The sequence below is a fragment of the Acomys russatus genome, chromosome 11 (genome assembly GCF_903995435.1).
Source record: "Acomys russatus chromosome 11, mAcoRus1.1, whole genome shotgun sequence".
In the NCBI taxonomy this organism is placed as follows: Eukaryota; Metazoa; Chordata; class Mammalia; order Rodentia; family Muridae; genus Acomys; species Acomys russatus.
The window spans coordinates 55,865,704-55,888,131 of NC_067147.1; the positions used below are offsets into that span (position 1 = coordinate 55,865,704).

General features: G+C 50.1%; 1 protein-coding gene across 1 annotated transcript in view; it reads right to left on the minus strand.

Annotated features, from left to right (window-relative positions):
• The window catches only part of Pde9a (phosphodiesterase 9A), an 85,669-nt gene that overhangs the window by 55,892 nt on the left and 7,349 nt on the right, over positions 1-22,428 (minus strand). The window contains 2 exon segments of the mRNA XM_051153384.1: positions 952-1,029; positions 3,021-3,091. Of these exon segments, the coding sequence (XP_051009341.1) occupies positions 952-1,029; positions 3,021-3,091 (149 nt within the window).

Genomic DNA, 22,428 nt, shown 5'->3' on the forward strand with positions numbered 1-22,428 from the left:
GTTCGCACCTCTGTAACACCAGACACCTGCCTAGCTTCATGAAGCTCCATCCCTCTCTGCATGTGAGAGATGGTTTCCAGCATCCCACGAATGCGGTGTTCAGTCTGCACATTTGGACTAGTGGTGGGGCAGGGCACAGCGGGATGGAGGAGGGTGGCCCCTGTTTGTGTGTGTGTGTGTGTGTGTGTGTGTGTGTGTGTGTGTGTATGAAAAGATAGGGGTCAGAGACAACATTGTGGAATTTGTTCTCTCCTTCCATCTTCACATGGGTTCTGGCCTTGAACTCATGTCCTTAGGCTTGTGTGCAAGCGCTTTACCAGCTGAATCATCCCTGCCAGCCCCAGAGGCTACATTTTAAGTTCTGCACATCTTGCACATACGACTCGGAGACTTCTAGGGACTTTCCAGGCCACCTGGAAAGGTGGCATCACTCAGGGCCCCGTTCCATGTCCTCCCTGAGGGTACAGACAACTGGCTCCAGCTATCCTGTTCATTCTCACAAGTGCACACATGGTCACCAGCTACGCTTGGCCTTCTGTGCCTCAGCTTCCTTCCTTCTATGCACAGAATGTTCCAGTAAGGGCTGAAGTAGGGAGACAAAGTCCCAGGAAACCCTAGTTCTCTCACAAAGATCCTTCAGGCTGGAGCCAAGCTCTTAGCCCAGTACACACACACACACACACACACACACACACACACACACACACACACCATCCTTCAGTTCTTCAGTTTCCCTGTCTGCACACGGCCTCCTCACAGGGCCCCACTGAGGATGGAACATGGTTTTACAAGAAGGAAGGAGTGAACTGAGCCTCCTCCTGCCTCCCATCTGCCTCTTCCCATCCCTGCTGAAACTTCACACTTTTCAGCCGTAGTAAACAAAACCAAATTGCAAACTCCCTGGCACATGGCACATGGAAGCCGTAAGACACCTCAGGAAGAGACGCTTACCGCTCTGAGTTTGCAGGCATGGTGGGATCGATGGAGACCATGGCGTCATCTGTGGTCAGAAGGGAGATGGTGGTGTTCCTGCAAAACACTCATGTCAGCACTGGTCCCCCTACACACTTACATGGGACTCACGTGACAGAGCCCAAAGGAACCAGGGCCTGAGAACTGGGGACCAGAGGTATCCTTAGCCAAGGGTGTAGACACCCCCCACACCCGCCTTAGCCAAGGGTGTAGACACCCCCCACACCCGCCTTAGCAAATCAAGTGAAAAGGGCAAGTGTATACTAAGAGCCTGTCAGTTCTGAAGTAATTTAACGTGGGAATTGGAGCACGGCTAATTTATTGAGTTGGGAGATTAAGGAAGCTATGGAGCACAAAAATGAATGTAGATCAGAGACAGGAACTACCGCCTACCTCGATGCTTCTGGGCCCTTGGAGAAGCCCTGAGCCCGTCCCCCACAAAGCCAACTTCAGTGGTCAAAGTCCTCCCAGCCTCTCCTCTAAGGGACTTCTGCCACGGAAACTAAGCCCTCTGACCCTCAACTGTGATTTTTTTTTTTATCATTGTGTTTTGATTTGTGTGCTTCGGGATGAGTGCATGCTTGTGTGCGAGCCTGAGGCCAGAGCTAGCTCAACCTCCTGCGGCATTTCCTCAGGCACCAGCCACCTTGAATTTTGAGATAGGGTTTCTTACTGGGACTGGGACTTGCAATTCAGTTCCCCAGAGGCCTGTGAATTTTTTTTCAAATCGGTACAATAGAAATGAGCTCCTAATCCCACAGTGTGCGCACAGCAGATGTTTTGCAGATCGTAATCTATGCTGCCTAAAACTGCCGAGTGTGGCTGCTTTTGCTGCACTCGGTTATTTGCTGCAGCCTCTGGAACTCGGTTTCGTCTCCTCAGTCCCTTTCCTCTCTGGTTTGTGAAAGGTTTTGTTTGTTTGTTTGTTTGTTTGTTTGTTTTGTTTTTTCGAGACAGGGTTTCTCTGTGTAGCCTTGGCTGTCCTAGACTCACTTTATAGACCAGGCTGGCCTTGAACTCATAGAGATCCACCTGCCTCTGCCTTCCGAGTGCTGGGATCAAAGGTGTGTGCCACTACCGCCGGGCCATGAAAGGCTTTTATCATCTTTCCGTCCCATTTACCTCCACTCACCCTAATCTTATCTTTATCCAGTAAGCCACTCCTCCTCACCTCTTTTCTCTTATTTATTTCTTCAGTTGTCTCTGAGACAGGGTCTCACTGTATATATAGTCCTGGTTGGTCTTTAATTCACAATCCTCCTGCCTCAGCCTCTCAAATACCAGCATTTCAGGCATACACCTTCTCTAATGGAAAATAGATGTGAAAATGGGCCAACTGTCTCTTATCCAAAATGCTTAGGATCAGAAGTGTTTGGGATTTTCTTTTTAAAGACTTTAGTCTACCTGAATATATGGTATACAATACTGTGGGAAGCCAACCCATGCCTAAACACACAAACTGTGTATTTCACTCTGCATTTTGGTTGACATATCTCACTGTGTCAAGTATAGCATTTTCCTCTTTTGGTGTCAGGTCAGCACTAAAACGGTTTCAGAACTTAGAGAATTTGGGATTTGGGGTTTGAAGACTAGCAAGGATCAGCCCGTAATTAGAACATTTCCATGCTAGTACAGGCTTTAGGGAAGAAACTGGGAGGATTTTGAGGATTCTATAGGCCAGGCTACTGCTTTTAACTCAACTCTGAAGCAAGCCTTGTGTCAAATGCTGATGGGGACAACATCCCTGAGGACAAAGGCGCTTACAGTTAGTTATTTGAAGCCAGGGCAACTCCAAACACAGCCACCCTCCTCCCCCAACAGTGAGTGACCAAGTGGAAGGGAAAACCCAGCTCTGTAGACAGAGCTCTGCTAAGCTCAACCCAGTGGCTGGACACTGCTGCTGGGGGGTCAGCAGAGCCGGGACTGGGCTTCCCATGGGGTGCGGCGGATTCCTCTGCCTGCTAGCCCCCTATTTGCAGCTTCACCCTTCTCTGGCCCACTGTGGGGGTAAGGCAGCCTTCACCATGAAGCACACAGGGGACACTCACCTAGGCAAGCCGGTGGCGATACAGAACAGGTCCATGATGTCACTGGAGTTGCAGTACTTGCTGAAAACCACCTGCAAAACACAGAAGCGGTGGCTTCGTGAGTATTGTGCATGCGAGTAAGTATGAGGACCCGGGTTCAATCCCCTAGAGTTCATGTACACAGCCAAGGGTTGTTATGTGCCTTTAACACCAACACCGGGGATGCAGATACAGGAGGCTTCCTAGAGCTTGCCAGTCATCTAGCCTATGTGGGGAGCGTCAGGCCAGGAGAGGCGCTGCCTCAAAAAAACAGGATGTGTGGCTTCTGAGGATCATCACCTAAGGCTGATCTCTGGATTCCCACATGCATGTGCACACGTGTGCATATGAACACATGTGTGCACACATGCACACACACAAGAAAGCACACTTCACAGGCAGCGAGGTGGCAGAACGGCAACTCATTTCCACAGAAATGCCAGATTCCATGCACTTCCTCGCTGCTTGGACTGATGTTTACTTTTCAAAACTGTGGGCTCTAGGATGTCACATGGGCATCTTCTCATGTGGTCAGTGTGTGTGTGGATTATAGAAAAGCTGAATTCCTTTGTTAGGTGAAAGCAAACCGCTCGCCTGCTTCTCCATGCCTGTAGTGACTGCAGTTGCATGTGACACAAAACTAAGGATGAAGTTCCAAGGTACCACGGCACAGCTAGTCTCCAGGCACCTCACAGTGTTGTTATGGGAAAAGCAAATTTAAGGTTATTGATTTTTTTTTTTTTTTTTTTTTAAAGATTGCCTTTTAGTCTTTGGGAAATGAGGTTTTGGAGCTGAATGACCAGATCAAAGGGGGGAATCAAAGTGACAAGAAAAGAGCTGTGAATAGCTAGTGTCACAGCAGAATATAAAGGGTTTGTGCTGTGACTCGGCATGCATGGGCATCCAGCCCTGGCCCTGCAGGACAGCGAAAACTTGTCTTGCATCAGCCTGGTCTATGCAAGAGCCCTGTCCTGGCTTTTTCACTGGTAATCGCTCTTGTACATAATTAATCTATCAAACTTTTATCATAGCTTTCTTTTTTCCCTTCCCTCCCCCCCTTCTTCTCTTGTCTTGGGGAGTCGAACCCCCAGGAGAATGACTGAGCTACAGCCCAGCCTCCCTTTTTGAGACAGCTTCTCACTGTGGGACCCAGAATTGAAATCCCACTGCGCCCCCCCACCCCCCCCCGACCCCCGTCTCAAGCTCTGGACTGCAGGGATCACAGGCACCCCTAAGGCCCACTTTCATTCGAAAGACATTTCCCTTGGATGCTTCTTCCTGGATCTCTGCGTAAACGCCTTTCAGTCCCTGCGTGTGGGGGAGGACCAGGACGAGAAGACGGATGATATTTTTTTTTGATGCCCGACACAAGTCTTTTTTTAGCTGAGTTGCTTCTTGTTCTACTTAGAAATAGTGAAATACAGCAAACAGAGGACTCTCTCCTGTGAACCTGGCCTTTCTGTGACTGAGGTCACTTTCTGCATGTTGCCCAGTGACACAGAAAACAGTGTATCTGTTCATGTCTCAATGATTTCACCCTTCAGATCTGCACCGTGGGTGACAGCTGTTCCCTGTGACCCGAGTCATCCATCTGCACTGTCCTCAGTTCCCTCCTAAGGATGCTATGTCAGCTAGTCTCTGGTCTTGCCCAGACTCCTCCCTGCCTCAATTCCCAACTCATCCTTTCCCTGTCATATCCCTACTGGGTGTCACTTTTCTTTACAGAGCCCCTGCTAGCTCCTGTCACCCCACGGAGGAGACCCAGGTCTTTGCTGAGCATGTAAGGTCATGTCCCCTCCCAGCCTGTGTCCCCACTCTGGCCTCTAACTCTAGCCTTGCGGGTGCTCCTCTCCGGGGTGCACCCTTACCCAGTGCCAGCCTGGCTTCTGCCACGAGCACCCCTGGCACAGGCCTCTGAGTCATGGTTTATGCTGTAGATTTGCTGGTGAGCCAATCTGGAGTTCTGAGTTAGCCTGGGTTCTGTCTATCCATTCACCCATCAAGGCAAATGGGGCCTTTCTTGTAGCTCATTCTGCCTGTGCTGTCTGGCTTTTGAGGTCTCACACGCCTATGTGCTGGAGGTGGGTATAGCAAAAGACGGAGGCAGAAAGTCCTTCCTATGATTGATCTTGCCGGGAGACTTAAAAAAAAAAAAAAAAAAAGAGGGCGCTGGCAGTCAGAGAAGGAATGGTTCCTGGGCCAGCTCTGGGATGCTATGCACAGAATCTGGGTGAGGTGAGAGGAAACCATACTTTGTTTTTTAATAGGCTCAGAGAGGGACCTCTGAGGGGTCGGGGATGTGTGCTGTGTGCCAGCTATCCCTGTACAAAGAGCCTTGCTCCCCACCTCCCATGCCCAGACACTAAGGGTACCAAGTGGCTCAGAGGGGCTTCTCCAGCACGCTCAGAACCCACAGAGCTGATCCGACAGTTGCATCCTTTCTATAGCCGAGAGCCACTGGTACCAGGACCTCTTAGGGCCCATGTAGTGTCCAGTGGGACTCTCTGCCCTCCTAGTTCCTGCCTGCCTAGTTTCTACAAGTCAGAGAAAACTCCCTGACTTCTTCCGTTCCTATTTCACCCTTACTTAGCTGTGTGTACACATGCACGCTGTGATTGCAAGTCAGGCCCCTTTACCTGAGCTTCACTCACTTCTTTGTGCCTCAATTTTAAGTTCTGTGGAATAGGCCCCAGCTGTCGTCTAGTGATGGCTATTGTCTTTTTATATTGTTATTTTTATTTATTTATTTATTTATTTTGAGCTAGGGTTTCTGTGTAGCCTCGGCTGTCCTGGACTCACTTTGTACACCAGGCTGGCCTCGAACTCACAGAGATCCGCCTGTCCTCCATGCCCACCTCCACAGGCTGGGGGCCCATCAGGACTCCTGTTCACGGAGAAACAGCATGGTAAGGCTGCTGACCACGCCCAGCGGAATTCACCGCAGAGCACAGCGTGATCCCCAAGATGGTTTTACTTGTTCGCTTCTCGCTCCACAAAGAATCCCTTTCTTTTCTTCTTAAGCATTTTAACAAACTGTAGGCTTTTTTTTTTTTAAAAAACCAAAATGAAACATTTTAAAATAATATCTGTTTTTTTTTTTTTTTTTTTTTTTTTTTTTTTACTGCCATCTCCGCCTCCTCCCCAGATTCAGAAAGTTTTATTAAATAGTCTTTCTTTTCCATGGCAACAGGGTTATCTGCAGAGGTTCCGCCAGAGCAGTAGGCGACTCTCACAGAGCTGGGGCCACCATAGGATGCAGAAGCTTTGAACTTCCTCTGGGGTTGGGGTGGGTACAATGTGCTCCTTGGGGCCACGGTCTTCCCGGTGAAAAGAAACACCTTAGCTTCTGGCAGGCTAAGAGCCTCACACAGTCCTGAGAAATCTGTCTCCCCAGATTTATAAGGGCTGCTGATGAAATGTGAATAAAAGAGAAGTGAGGCTTTTAGAAGTTGAAAGGTAAGTTCTCAGCCAAGGGTAGTGCTCCATGCCTGTAAACCCAGCTGGGGCCTGAGGATCATGAATACGGAGCTAGCCTGGGCTACATGGTGAGTCTGAGACTTGCTTGGGCTACGTGAGACCCAAGTCTCAAAAGAAAGAAGAAATAAAAGGAAGGTAAGCCTTCCAGCCGATCAAATGGGAGGCCCCCGTGGCACCTGACACTCTTGCTGTTCCCATGCAAACAGCTGAGCTGGGTCTGAGGAGACTGGCTTTATTCTGGGACCAGGACATCATTTCTGGTAAATGGCCTAGAGAGGCTGCATAGAAACTTAAAATGAGCAGAAAAGGCTCTGAGGGGTGCTTCTAGCAGAAAGCACACGCGAACCCATATTCCTCCACTCTGCAGCGTGATTGCTTTCTTGAGGTCTCTTTTGAACTGGCTGCAGCACGAGTTGAGCAAAAATCTTTTGACACACCACAGTCATCTCATGAGAAGAAGAGTCACAATCCTTTGTTGTTAATTAGTCTCCAGCCGGGCCAGTGCCAGGAGAGTCTGAGTGGGTGGGAAGAGGCAAAAAGCCAGAGGACAGGATGCTGGGACGCCTGGAGTCAGGAAACATCCAGCCTGGGCCAACTGTCACTGACTGCAAAAACCAGCTGGCTGTAAGTGTGTGCTCATGAGACCCTCAGGAAGCCTCATGGGAAATGGCACGGGGCCGCCTGTCTACATTTTGGCTAATTTTGTAGATTCTTTGTTCATTACTCAAAAACAGGCAGCACAGGAAAATAGAAGTTGAGATTTAAACAAGATGCCAAGGCAGCCAGATTCACAGGATTTCATACCTCCGTCCAGCTTGGAGGCAGATCGGGGCTGGAGCTCATAAGCAAGCAGGGAAAATCACCTCCAAAATCTTTCATATGCCTTGATTGGCAGCACTGTGATTTTTTTTTTTTTTTCCGAGACAGGGCCTCTCTGTGTAGCCTTGGCTGTCCTGGGCTCACTTTGTAGACCAGGCTGGCCTCGAACTCACAGCGATCCACCTGCCTCTGCCTCCCGAGTGCTGGGATTAAAGGCGTGCGCCACCACGCCTGGCAGCACCGTGATATTAAAAGGCTGACAGGAGAAACAAATGGGGAGCAGAGTGCTTCTTCTTTTTCCTCACCGGGTATTGGTCCTTTTCTCTCTCAGGCAAGACCTGTGAATGTCACAGTGCGGCTTCCTCTGGGAGCCCCTCCCCACCCAAGTCTGCCACCCACAGAAAAGAATACCGACACTTAGGGGAGTTGGCAGAATCAGAGCACAATTCAAAGGGTGGCACAAAGAAACAGGCACCCTGGCATGTGTGTGCTTTCATGGGCGCAGCCAGGGTCAGGCCACCTGACCCTGGTTACTTAGTCTATATTCAAGTTAACCCCCCCCCCCCCACTGCAGACCTTGTTACAGACACAGGGCTGGATCTGGGGACAGAAGCAGGATCCTTCAACCTTCACCCTTTCTCTGCACTAGATTCTCTTGTCCCCTGTAAGCAAGACTGTAGCCACAGGAGCCTCAGTTTACCATTCTGTAAATGGGCCAACAGAACCAGAGTGTCACTGGCCTCCCCTGGGAGTAGTGAGCAGCAAGCGGAGGAAAATCCTGGAAGGAACCACAGAAGCACAGCTGGACAAACACCATGTCGAGTGTCACACCTTCACGGTGGTTACCCATGAGCCTCATGACCATCTTGGGTTACTGACTTAAGTCTTCAAGGGTCTCTGAGGTACCAAATGCAAGCAGAATATCTTCCAGTCACAATTTGTCCAGCATACAGTTGTGTTTTAGTGAGCCTACAGCGCGCGTGCACACACACACACACACATACACACCCTAAAGGATTTTGGGGTGTTAAGGTGGAGAATAAAAGTGGGATGCAGCTCCTCTGTGCCCATAGTTTCCTGAGGGAGGAGCTGCCCTTGACCTGGCAAACTATTGGTCCAGAGCTGTGTATGGTGGAGCATCCGTGGTTTTGAAAAGATGTTCTGGCCCAGTTCGGTGACTCTTGGCCTCTCGTCACAAGTATAGGATAGCAAGTTGGGGTCAGGCTATTTAGCAATCACTGGTCCTGTCAGCTCGGTTGGGTACAGACTAGTGGTTCTCAACCTTACTAATGCTATGACCCCTTAATATAGTTTCTCATGTTGTGGTGACTCCAAACCATAAAACTATTTCCATTGCTACTTCATAACTATAATTTTGCTGTTATAAATTGTCATGTCAAGCTGGGCAGTGGTGGCACACACCTTTAATCCCAGCACTCAGGAGGCAGAGACAGGCAGATCTCTGTAAGTTCAAGGCCAGCCTGGTCTGGTCTACAAAGTGAGTTCAGGACAGCCAATGCGACACAGAGAAGTCCTGTCTCAGATCAAAAAAAAAAAAAAAAAATCATCATGTAAATAGATTTTGAGCTAGAGGGTTGCCAAAGGGGTCGTGACCCACAGGTTGAGAACCACTGGTGGTGAATTTCTAATTAAACATCCCTCTGTACACTTTCTTCCCAAAACTCAGGAGTAAGCTTTCGAGTGTCACAATGACCAGCCTGAAGCTACCAGGCACAGGGCACCTGGAAGCTACGACAGGTGGCCCTGACTCCTGGTGACCAGTCATGCCATAATGCTGATAGAACTGAACCTGGGCCAAGCACAGCTCTTCATGAAAGTTTCCCTAAGAGACCTGGGGCTTGTAACAACGAATGGCGAGTTCAGCGGGAGCCACGAGAGGGATGCATCAGGGATGCTCAGTACACAGAGGGCTGCGGGTGCTGTGGGAGCAAGCAAGGGGCTGGAGACACAAGAGTCAGCTTCTGAGGGGGACTCATTGTCCTCACAACAGCTACACACCCACCCAAGGTCTCCACCCAGCTCAGGCCTCCCTAAGAAGACAATCATTTTAGCTGGGACACTGTGAAGGAACAAGTCAGGAGACTGAGAAGCAGAGGTGAGAGGGACCGCGGTGGACCCAAGTAGCTTCTGGGCCACAAAAAGGGCAGGGTGGTCTCGGAAGCTGCAAGGAGCCAGTTTGGATTCTGAGTCCGGAGGCATCCTTCTGCGGATGTGGCTCTGTCTCTAAAGTGTCAAGCTAATCAGGGCGTCACTTTTCCCTTTGTGTCCCACTGTGAAAAGAAAGAAGAAGGTTAAGTCGGGGCCCCTTGCCAGATGGTGGTGGCATGCGCCTTTAATCCCAGCACTCGGGAGGCAGAAGCTGGTAGATCGCTATGAGTTTGAGGCCAGCCTGGTCTACAAAGTGAGTCCAGGACAGCCAAGGCTACACAGAGAAACCCTGTCTTGAAAAACAAACAAAACAAAATCAAAACACACACACAAAAGAAGGGCCTTCAGGTTCCTGGTTCAAACCCCACAAGGCAGGAGAGCATTTTAAAGCTCCAAGCCCCATCCCCAGGCAACCAGCTGCCCCATGTGGTCCTGGCTGAGGGTGGTGGTAGTACCTTCTTATCGTCTAAAAAAACCAAAGCACAGAATGAAAGCACTTCCAAGTTCCTAGGAAGGGTGCCTTACCAGGCTGTACGCGCCAGCATTGCAGCTGCGAATTTCAATACAAAAATGCAGCAGGGCTTGGGTCACCAAGGAGGAGGTGAGTGAGTGGGGAGTGCTGTGGGGTTCTGGAGTGGAAGCAACTTTTGATGAGTTGTCTCCTGGGTGGGAAACAGGCCCAATGAACCCACCCTGCTGCACCCTGGTGTGGGTGCTCAGCAGTGGCTGCCCTCTCTCAACACAGTGGGGACCTGGGCTGAAGTGTTCTTTCAGTGGCAGAGAGGACTATGGGAAGTGGTGGGCATTCCGCTGGTGCCTGTGCCCCATTCAAGGCTGGACTGCCTTCTAACTTGGCCTCTAATGTCATGAATGACTCTGTCCCTGTAGCTTAACCTCTGTGGGACTGAAGGGATCTGGAGGTGCAATGTTTTGAGATTTTTTTTAAAAATATTTTTTATTTAATATTAATTTATGTGTGTTGGTGTGAGGGTGTCAGATCTTGGAGTTACAGACAGTTGTGAGCTGCCATGTGGGTGCTGGGAATTGAACCCAGGTCCTTTGGAAGAGCAGGCAGTGCTCTTAACCGCTGAGCCATCTCCCCAGCCCTCTGTTTTGAGATTTGTTTTGTTTTGTTTTGTTTGTTTTTCAAGACGGGGTTTCTCTATGTAGCCTTGGCTGTCCTGCACTCACTTGTAGACCAGGCTGGCCTCAAACTCACAGAGATCCACCTGCCTCTGCCTCCTGAGTGCTGGGACTAAAGATGTGTGCCACCACTACCTGGCTTCTGTTTTTTGTTTTTTGTTTTTGTTTTTTTGTTTTTTGGTTGAAGAGTTTTTATGAACACCTGGTTTTAATTTCTCCCTCCTTCCCTCTATCAGTTTTTGAAACAGGGTCTTGCTATGTAAGCTCTGGTTGGCCTGGAACTGACTCTCGCCTTAAACTCAGAAGAATCCTCCTGCCCCAACCTCCTCAGTGCTGGGATTAAAGGCACACCTGGTTTTGTTTGTTTGTTTGTCATTTGTTTTAGGTTTTTAAAGACAGGGTTTCTCTGTGTAATAGTCCTGGCTATCCTGGACTTACTTTTTGTAGATCAGGCTGGCCTTGAACTCACAACGATCTGCCTGCCTCTGCCTCCCAAGTGCTGGGATTAAAGGTGTGTGCCACCATGCCTGGCCCTGGTTGCCCTTTTAACCTGCCCTTGACCAAGAAATGCTACACAGAGATCTGCCCTGTGAGACGTCTGGAACCCAGCCTGGCTTCCAGGAAGGGTAGCTCTCTGTAGCTGTTTAGGCCACTGATGGGCACAGGACTATATGGGTGCACAAGGAAGCTTGCTATGGAAACTTGGATTTGGGTTCCAGATACAAAGTGACTTCTGAGGTCTCTGTCTCATTTATCCTTGATATTCAGATTTTATTCAGTCCAAAAATGGCTGCAGTGGCAGGCGTGACTATTTCCCTCTTCCCAGCAATTAGGAGACTGGCTATACAGGGAAGCCAGAATCCCATAGAGAGGAGACCGGGGGCATGGCAGCCAACCTCTTGCCCTGTTCACGTCTGCTGGTGGTTCCCCTGTGAACTCCCCCACACCAAGGGAGCACAGAGCCCCTCATCTCAGCACATCTGTCTGAAGCACTTCCCTGCAACTCCCATGTACATTTCTTGCTGGGTTTATGAGACAGTGGCTTGGAACTGTGGCAGATCCAAAGGAAACGCCAATTCCCCAAACTCCAAAGGGCCGTGCGAGTATCCAGCAAGGAGCTCAGCTCCATGCAGGAGGGTTTCTGGTGGTTAGATGAAAGCCAGCATTCCTCAGGAGCGTGGGAAACTGGCTCTCATCTACCTAAAGGAGTCATGTCCTGTTATCTCCAGCAAAAAGGACACACAATTCAATGGACATACACCTGTGAGCCTCTCAGCATACCAAGGTCCATCCGAGCCTCCAGGTTCCTTCAGTCCCTACTCTTGAGTATCTGCTAGATGAGTTAATGGCCCCCACACTAGTTTCCTGGCCCTTCTCTCACCCCATCTACTCACCCTTCTGATAACCCAGCTATGCTCACCATTTGAGGCTTCTGCCAGTGTCACTGTCCTCAGCTCCCACTCCTGTTAGTCTCGCTATACTTTTTCTATTCTCTATCCCCTGCTAGTCTCCCTTATTGTAAAGATAGCCTTGGCTATGTCCAGTCTTCTGGTCATGTCCAGTCTACTTCTTCTTCTTCTTCTTCTTTTTTTTAAAGACTTATTTATTACGTATACAGTGTTCTGCCTGCACGTACATCTGCAGACTAGAACAGGACATCAGATCTCATTATAGATGGTTGTGAGCCACCATGTGACTTCTGGGAATTGAACTCAGGACCTTTGGAAGAGCAGCCACTGAGCCATATCTCCAGCCTGCCCCCCCCCCCCCAGTCTACTTCTTTGTCTCTCTGCTCTGGACACTTTCAGATGCCTGCCCACCTCCCCCCCCCCCAATAAAAACCTTCTTCTTACCACAAAACAGTCATATATTGAGTTCATACAGATTGGCTTCAAGCCAGTGACCACCAGAAACTGTGGGTTTCTACCACAGGCCTGTGTGGTTCTGCAACTATGAAATTCTCCCAGGCCTGGGTAAATACGATAATCAAACAGCAGTTGAGGTTTGGGTTGAGTTGACATGCTGGGGAAAACACACACACACACACACACACACACACACACACACACACACACACACACACACACCAACTCAAGCCAAACTTAGTCTTAGCAGCATCACAGCAAGCGCCCCGGGGGAGCTACAGTGCCTGGGAACTTCCTCTGTGGTCCAGCCACACTCCATCAAGACACACCGTCTTCCAAGACTGGGTGGGAACCAGGATGGCATGAATTCCCTCTCCACATCTCTCTGAAAACTATATATTTAAAAAAACAAAACAAAACCCATGTTGGGAAAGCCCCACTGAGGAGTTAGCTGCTGTAAAACATACAGCTCTTCATGTCTCCCAGTTACCGTGACTCTGATGGCACAATTTTTTAGTCAATTGCCTTGGCAACAATTTTCACCAAGTCTCTTTGAACTCACAGCAACAAATCTCCAGCAAAATCCTCCTCACAGAAATTCTATAGTCTTTGCCCTGTCCCCCACCCCTAGCAATTTCACAGCTGCTGTTGATGATGAAAGCCCAGGGTGCTGGGAACCTGGAGTGTTTCCTCTTCTTTCTGCTGCTGGATCCCCACAGTCCTCTACCTCAGCTCCCCCTCAAATCTCTCCAATCTCAGATTTAATCATCTGAAGAGCCTTTGCTTGCTCTCTCGACTTGACAGTGGCGGCATTCACTAAGCGTCTGTGTCAAGGCAGCATCAGAATCCTCCCATCCAAGACAAGGTCAGAAGTCCAGCCATTACCGACTACAAGGAATCAAAGTGAACACTAACGATAATCAAACTGGTAACAACAAAAAGTAAAAGGCAGTCCCCTAGGTGGGAAGAGCCCAGTGGTTTCTGGGGCAGCGACTGTCAGTTGTCACCTCCATACCCGGTGCTGTAGAGCACTGGTCTCCAAGAATGTCATGGTGTTAGCTCCTTGAAATCAGGGCAGTGGTAATCACAAGGAAGTGTCTAGCTCTGGCCTATTTAGCCTCTCCCATAGAAGGGCAGCAAAGGCTAGATCGTTAGACCCTGAGAGATCAGATGCCCTCCTGCCCCGGGCCTGCTGCCTACAGGTGCTAGAGTCCACGGAAGGTGAAAAGTTGACAGAGACAGGGGCTCTGTCAGGGCAGCTAGGGGCAAGTTGTTGTCCATGCGGGGTGAGACTGTCAGTCACGTGACCACTTTGGAGTCACTCACACTCCTAAAGTCATACCCACCCATGCTGTGTGAGTAAACCCAGTTCACAGGCTGGACTTGGATGGAATCATTCCTTTGTGTCACCGTCGGTGCCCATCTGAGCGGGAGCTGATGTGTGTTTGTTCAGGACTTGGATGGGAATGGGTGCTGTTGAGGGTGGCAAGGTGTGGGTGTGGCTAGGTTAGGGGTCCCTGGAGGTAATGGGATGCTACCGTGACCATGAAAAGAACATGCACGGGAGATAATAAATACAGAATAAAATGGGTCTAGGAATGATAAGGGCCTGCATCCATTAGGTGAGCCGCGCCACTCTTGGTGCCCAGGGTGCATTATTATAGGGGCAGGGAAGGTGCTTTCTGGGAAGTGGGTGCTTTCTGGGGTCTCACTGCATTCTCTACAGCTCCCTATAAAGCCACCAGTGTCCTCAAGAATGGGGACAGCATGAGGTATGGGTTCTGAGGTGAGGCAGAAGATGCTAAGAGATGGGTCTCCACACAGCCCTGGAGGAGAGCCACTTGGGAAGGCGCATGCACTTTGACTCAGAGTCCCGCTGCCAGGACTCACTCTTGAGAGGTAAAGATGACAGACAAATGGTGAGCGCTTGGACCATGTGTCAGCCAGGCACCCTTCGGGTACAGGCTGTGGATTAGCTCATGCAATTGTCAAGGCAAACCAGGTCGCCTCCTGAGTTCAGGCCCACCCCACCGCTCAGCACAGCGCCCCACCAGCAGTTTCACAGTTGGGAAAGCTCCCCTGGTATAGTTTGCCACAGAGACATGGAATGAAAACAACGAGACGGTTACAGTTGACTGCATCTGCAGACAGGGCGCTACAAACGCGGTAAAGCTGTGCCTCTGAAGACCGCTTTAATGCAACAGTGAGAACGTTGCTGATGGGGGGCTGTGTGAGAAAAAAAAAGATCAGGCATAGCTACGGGCGGGAATGACACACATGCACACAAACGCAAGTGCACATACATGTTTGCACACACATGTACACTTCCCCGAGAACCCTGGCAACAGAAGCCCTGAGGCATCAACAGCGGCTCCCTGGGTGGCAGGAGAATGGATTCTTTTTTATTTTCTTCCTGATGCCACACTGCATTTTCCCAGTCTTCCGCAATGAATATGTGGGGCTTTTATAACCAAGGAAAAAGTTATGTCATCCCCGAAGCTAAGTCTGATGAAGAGCCAGGTGTGAGCAAGAGGCTCTGCAAATTATAAAAATCTCAAGAGAGAAGAAAGGGTCTTCTCCGCTTCTATTCAGAAAGAAAACACTCTGGCATAAAGCCAAGAACAAGAGACAAATCAAACAGCTAGAGGACGGAAGTTGGAATTTAAATTCCATGTATGGCAGAGAAGCAAGTACCGGGAAATCGGGAACATGAATTCATGTTCCGGCGCAGGTGACTTAGCCCCTCTGCAGCTCTGATTCTCCAGGTGGAAAGTGAAGACGGTCCTGCCTTGGCTCCAGGCACACTGTGAGGACGCAACCTGGCAGGTAAAAGCTTAACATACCAACTGCTCAGCAAGGGTGGCAACTGTGATGACTGGACAGGCTGTTTAAACCCGGATGTCTTATCAATTCCAAGGCCACTTCACAAGCAAGAGACACTGAGGACTTGTGGCCCCAGGATGCCAGCCAGCCAGCATTTCTGGGAGTTTCCATCAGTGTGGGACAAAAGGAGGCCAGCTCCAGACTTCTGTCAACAAGGCTGTACTTGCTCTAAGTTGGCCCGCTGGCCTCTCTTGGTGGCAGATACCGGAGGATAGGAGGTCTTAGTAAGGCCCACCATGCAGAGTCAGCAAGATTACAAACACGGCGGGTGAGCAACCAGTCTGAGCTCCCTCCAGGAAGGTTAAGGTCTCCCCCAGTTCAGCAAGCAGTCTTTAAATGGGGAGGTCCTTCCCACAGGCCTGGATCAGCTCCTCCGAGTAGCCAGCCCATAGGCATATGCACAGGAAACAGTTCCTGGGAACCTCCAACCCCCAACTCTCAGTAATGGCCACGAGGGTGCAATTTGTGTGCCATGGTTTTATGCTGTATAGTAACAGCTCTATCAACATAGACACCGCCATCATTATCAACCGCTCTCAGGGGCCGAGACAATTCTCAGTACAGAGACAGAGCAAGTGGACCTCGGGAGCCTGACGTCATCATCAGCTCCATAGATATGGGCATGGAAGCATGTCATAGGTACTGGTCCTGATGCAAACTCCAATAGAATGGCTCAGAGGCCAGGACGCCAGATCACGGGCTGTGTCTGAAGCTGGGTTAGCTGCTCCCCACGGGGAAGAGCGGGTCTCCAGCTCTATGCTGGGTGGTCCCACCCATGATGGAAACACAGTTTAGGCTCTCAACCACTGGTGCCTAATGCTACATCATCCTTGGAATGCGTATTGATTTAGCTCCTTCCTCTGAGGAGAACAAACCAACTCACGGCCCTTTTACTTTGTCCATCATAGACGGATTCATTTTTTTCTAAAGCTTTTGCCAGCTATTAAGCCTTTACATAAGCCTCTGTGGGCTTCTCGGGCCCTGCCCATCCCCAAAGCTGCCACAGCCTCTCAGGCTGGCTGCTGGGTGAGTGAAAACCAGCTATCTACAACAGTCAACTCCTCCAGTACAAGGGGCATCGCCTTCACATTTTTGGAGGGATTAAAGGTGTGTATATGTGGGGCATGGAGAGGGGGGCGGGGTTTGTCTACTGCCTGAGAAACAAGCGCTTAACATGAAGATATTTAATATGAAAAGGAGACCAGTACCAAAACTGCATATTCTATCCCCAGATAAAAACATATTCACCAAAGAGAACACTGCATGCTTACCTATGCATTGTCTGTCCACCCATCTGCCCACCCTCTATCTGTCTTAACACCTATCTTTCCATAATCCATTCATCCATTATCTATCTGTCCGCCCTCCCATCCATCGGCTATCTAGTCACTAAGACCTCCATATCTGTCCATTACCCATCTTATCTATCTTTCCATCCATTCACTCAATCATCCACCTGTCTACCCACCCACTATCTATCCATACTAATGCCTTTACCTCCAACCACTATCTTATTACCTATCTCTCTATCCAGCCACCAACCATCCACTCCATCATCTATCCAACATCCATCCACCAGTTAGCCTAATGTTACCTATCTATTCACGTATCCATCAGCCACCTTACATCTGTCCCCCTACCCATCCATCGCCTGTCCACCCATCCATCCACCTACCCATCACCCACCCATATTTGAATCTCACCCTCAATTACACATTTGACATGTAAATTTGAGCACGCTGTTCTCTCTGCGCTGTCTCTTGCTTTGGAGTGCTTAGCAATGACGTCACGTTCAAGATGGTTACGGCTAACCAGCAGGCAATCATGCTGTTTTTGTTTGCTAAAATAAAAACTGTATTAGTCCTCATTTCCCTTTCTAATGGAGGAGATGTTTTTCCGGTCATTGCATTTGAAAAAGAAGAGTATGAAATAATAACAGAAATTTCCATTTATTACTGTGTTCCAGACCTATTACTGAAATTATCTTTGCGGCGGGGGGTTGGGGAGGGATGAGGTAGGAGAGTGGGGGCTGGGAGCTGGTTCTAGGGGCATAATGACCCATGTGCTGACATGAAAGGAAGGCAAGCCACAGCCTTGGCTCCCCACTCCCAGCTCCAAGGGTCCCCAACACCTTCCCCCGGACCCTACCACTACCCAACCTGCTCCCCACTAGCCTGACTTCCAAGCTCAGGGCAGCAGGCCGGCATTACTGTTACACCTGTGTTTCATGGAATATCTCTAGATTTAAGGGCCACTTCTTAAGACAAACACACTTTGACGAGGAGAACTAGTGACAGCTCCCCCAAGCGTCAGGTCCCAGTGTGGAAACAGAAGTATCGTGGGTAGGGGTGGCAGGGGTGCCCTCTTCTGATCCCTAAAGCACCCCTCCAGGCTGGATACTCGCATTTTGCAGACTCTAAGGCTCCGAGAAAGTAACTTTCCCAAAGCCACACAGCAAGAGCGAGGGAAAGAAGCGAAGCTTGGGACAATGAATGGATTCTTTCCCCACACAGTGTGTACCATGGGTGCGGTAGGCTCTCAAACACCCAGGAAGACGTATATGTTGGAAACATCAGGCAATGCCAACAGGCAGATGCTGTCTATACCTGCCTCTCTGGTGAGATACAGAACCCCCCAAATTCTCACCAGCAATTAGCACAGCCACACTCCAGTCCTATTGCTGACACAAGGCCCCAGGTGAACAGGAGATATAGAGCTTGCTGCTTTGAGACTCGTCCCGGAGCCCACCATAGCCTCCCCAACAAGGGTCTTCTTTACACACTTTCTCTCAGGTCCAGCATTCGAGGAGTCTTTGACAAATGCCCAGGGGAAAGAACTGGGAGGCATATCTGCCTCGCCGGACCTGCGGAAGCTCTACCACGATGTAGAGTAAACCTGGGCAGGGAAGACACCGGAAGACCCAGCATCATGGGAGCAGATGGGCAACAGGAAACACAGAACCGAAGGTAGCCTGTCAGAAAGGACCCGATCAAGGGAGGAGAGGTCCAGGCAGCAAGCAGAGCTGGGCTAGTGCCTTACACGGCTCTGCTCAGTGCAGCTGGGGCTCCCGCAGGCTCGGGGGCTTGAGTCTGTGGGTACAACAGGCAGCCCCTGGAATTGCTGGAAGCCAAGCATATAGGTCAAGGTTTACAACCACATGCCCAAGCCCAAGACCTGTCCTCATCCTAATCCCAGCATCCAAGAGTGTTCCCTCTGTGGCCACTTATCTTTAGATGCATTCCTTTTTTTGTTGGTTTGTTTGGGTTTTTTTTGGTTTTGGTTTTTCAAGACAGGGTCTCTCTGTGTTAGTCTTGGCTGTCCTGGACTCGCTTTGTAGACGAGGCTGGCCCCGAACTCACAGCGATCCTCCTGCCTTTGCCTCCTGAGCACTGAGATTAAATGCGTGCGCTGCCACGCCCGGCTCCAGATGTATTTCTGAAATGAGGTGGTCCTGGATTATTTGGGGGTTATCCCCAAATGTAACCACCCTAAGAGCCCTCAGACAGTGAGGTAGAAGGAGACTGACACAGGAGAAGAAGGTGACGTGAAAACATGAGTTGGGGGGGATTGACGCCACATGCAGAGGGGATATTGGTAGCTTCCGTGAGCTGCTGAGGTAGGAAAGGCTTTGGCAGAGCCTTCATCTCGGAGAGCACAGTCCCGGTGACACCTTGGCTCATGACCATGGCTGTGTGGATTAACTTCCAAGTCCTGATTCTAAAGAGGCTAATGCTCCTTCCTGCGGGCGACAAAGTTCTGAGGCAGAGACGAGAGTGGACTGAGGACAAGAGTCAGCGAGGAGGACCCACAGGGAGCCTCCGGAGGTTCAGGAGCTAGAGCTGGCCACTCCCCTGGGAGGGCTGCTATGAGCCTGGTGGGGACAGGGTGAGGAGGAGGAGGAGGAGATGGGAGAGCTTGGCATTTATGAGTATCCCTCCTTGAGGAGCAGGGCAAGGCCACTCTGACCCCCTGAACCTCCTCCATCTCCCCAGGTTATCTGGCTGCCGGCAGACTCCAGCACCTGCGTCCCTTCTGGTCTCAGGATCTTCTGCTTGGATACGTCTGTCATGTTTGATACACTCATCTCTCTTATCAAAGCTCTGAGTTGCTTTGCCTCTTTTTTTTTTTTTTTTTTTTTCTTTTAACACTTTTAGTGTCTGAAGCCAATGTCACCGCTGTTAAATAATGAATCACAGAAGTTAAGTGGAAAGAGAGAAACAGAGATCAAAAAAGACTAGAACCGTGCTGTGCCAGAGCTCAGGGCAGAGGCCCGATCTCTGGGGCTTTTCTAGTTAACGATCTGGTGGCTTTCTTCCACCAGGTCGCCCCTATCATCATGGCTTCAAGACAGCAGCCAAGGATGGAGCAATATGAAGATGAGAAAAGATGAAGGTGAAGATGAGGAAAGGAAAGTCAGGCAAGGGTGGAGACTCTCCATTGAGGCCCTCCTCCCATAGAGACCCAGAGAGCTTTGAGACCTCAGGCTGCACTATGGCTTTGCGATGCTGCCCCAGCTTGTCCCCAGCTGATGAAGATGTTGGGAGGTGGCAGAACCGGCAGCAGATGTGGCCTCATTGGTGGAAGGAGATCACTGGGGGTATGCTTTTGATGGGGACACTGGGACTGTGGCCTTTTCTCTGCTGCTTGTCCTTTAGGAGGTGAGCGGCTCTGCCTTGCCACACACTCCCCACAATGATGTCCTACCTCCCCGTGGGCCAAAGTGATGAACATTGTCCCCCTTAGAAACCTCCATAGAAACCTGCGGATGACAGGAAGTCACGGCCTCTGTCTTTATTAGTTCCAGTGATCATGATAAGGAGAGCGGTTCTGCCGGAGCCACAGTGGCTATGATCCCCTTGGGGTTGGCCAAGCTGCGAGGAAGATAGATGGTCAAAGAGGAGAAACCAGGAGGATTCTGGGAGGCGGTGCCATTGAGGCTCTGAAGAGGGCTGCAGTGTGGCTAGTATGGGCCACCTGCTGAGGGCCTAAGACCTCAAGCCAGAAACTCCCACAGTCAGAGGTCCCAAGACATGTCTGAAAAGAAAGCAGAGCCTTCCTTCCAGGGAGGGGCTGGTGATGGCTGAGCGGGGAGGCTCCCACCTCAGACCCCTCCACTCCCAGCACTTTAGATTGGCTATTAGAGACAAGAGCTCTACGGAGGTGATTGAGTTAAAGCTGTCACAGTAAGAATGGTGAAGAGATCCAACACGACGGATACCATATTTATATGAGGCAAGGAGGACATAGTTACATATACAGAAGGGTGTCCACGTAAGGACCTAGGAAGATGTTGCCTGCAAGCCAAGGAAAGAGGCCTCAGGAAGAACTTAGATTTGAGACGCAATGTCCACTGACCTCTCCTTTAGGACTCAGTTTCTACGCTGAAGGCCCTGTGAGCTAACACAAGCCCTTTTCTCCTCTTAGCTGTTTTTGGTCACAACAGCTGAGAAGTAACCGACCCACCTCTGCTACCTCTAGGGGCTCCGCTTGGCACCAGAGGTCCCTGATCTCCACGTGCCCTCGCCACAATGACACAGACATCATCACCTCCCACACCGGCTTTGAGGGGCTGGCTCAGCCTTGACACTGGGGTCCAGGTTAGAATTTGTCCCGTAGACTCTGTGAAGAAGATGCCATACCATCTAGTTGGTGGAGCTGGGTGGGGAGGCTTAGGAGGCATGGCAGTAGGAAGGACAGCAATACGCTTGCTTTTAGAGTTTATGGTCCATGCACCTACTACCGGCGTATTCTCTCTGCTTTGTGCTTGCGGTTCAAGGTGTGAGCTCTCGGCATCTAGCCCCTGCCACCATGCCTGCTGCTTGCTGCCACACATCTCCGTAATGGACCCTTGGCCCTCTGGAACTGTAAGGCAAACAAACCCTCTTTCTATAAGTTGCCTTAGCAGTGGTGTTCTATCACAGCGACAGAAAAGTTAATTTGTGCAGACTCCCAAAGGCGGTGTGGTCAGCGGCTATCTCTACAGCCACAGACTCTGAGCTGTGGCTTTTCTGTCATTTAGCGACAGTGACACTCTCAGCTCTCACAGAGAGTCTCAGTTCCAAGCACACACAATCACTGATTTTTTTTTTTTTTTTTTTTAGCCTTTAATCACAGCTTAAGCTTAACTCAGCCCTACAGGACCTGCATGGCACTGCTCCCAAGCAGCAGGCTGGGGCTGTGTCCTGAAACCCAGCCTTCCTGGCCATGGGCTCGTCAGGGATGTGAGTTCCAGGAGGAAAGATCCAGAAGCTCACTAGGCAGTAAAGCCAAATGTGCCACTTTTCTGGCTGTGTGTGAGGCTAGGGACATTTGAAAAGCCTCTGCAGAGAAAGACATCATGGGAGACAGCTTGAGGAACCAATGATCTCATCAAAAGATAAACAAAAACAAACAAACAAATAAATCAGCCATGTGCAACTGGCTGCCTGACTATAAGCAGGCCCGTGTGGCTATACTTTGACATGTGTTCTGGTGACTTCCAGACTGTTACCTCAAACCACTTTGGAGGAACAGCCTGCCCTCCTGCCAGAGTCCTGGGCTAAATGGTCCTCCCAGCCTTTACTACTCCATGGATGGGCTCTGTTTTCCCAGAGCCTGGTGAAAGACTGGCCAAGCCACAAGGCTGCAAGAGAAGGGCAGAAAAACTCAACAGGAGGCATGTCAAGGGCACAGCTCCCTTTGATTGTCAGGCTGGCTTAGACTATAAAACCATCACACAGCCCCTGGGCAATGCTTTTACATACACACACACACACACACACACACACACACTCACTCACACACACACACACACACACTCACTCACACAAACACACACACACATTCAAGCATGCACTCACACACTCATGCACATGCACACAATAAGCCTGAAACCCACAACCAGGGACATGAGGTCAGTGTGTCTTATTCCACTCACACCTATGGCTAACCTGTCTTTTCTCCGAGCCTCCTCAGTGTCATCTCTCCAAACAGAATAAAAGCCACTTATGGTGACTCTGCCACCAACTGAGTGGAGGAGGTTGGATTGGTGGCTA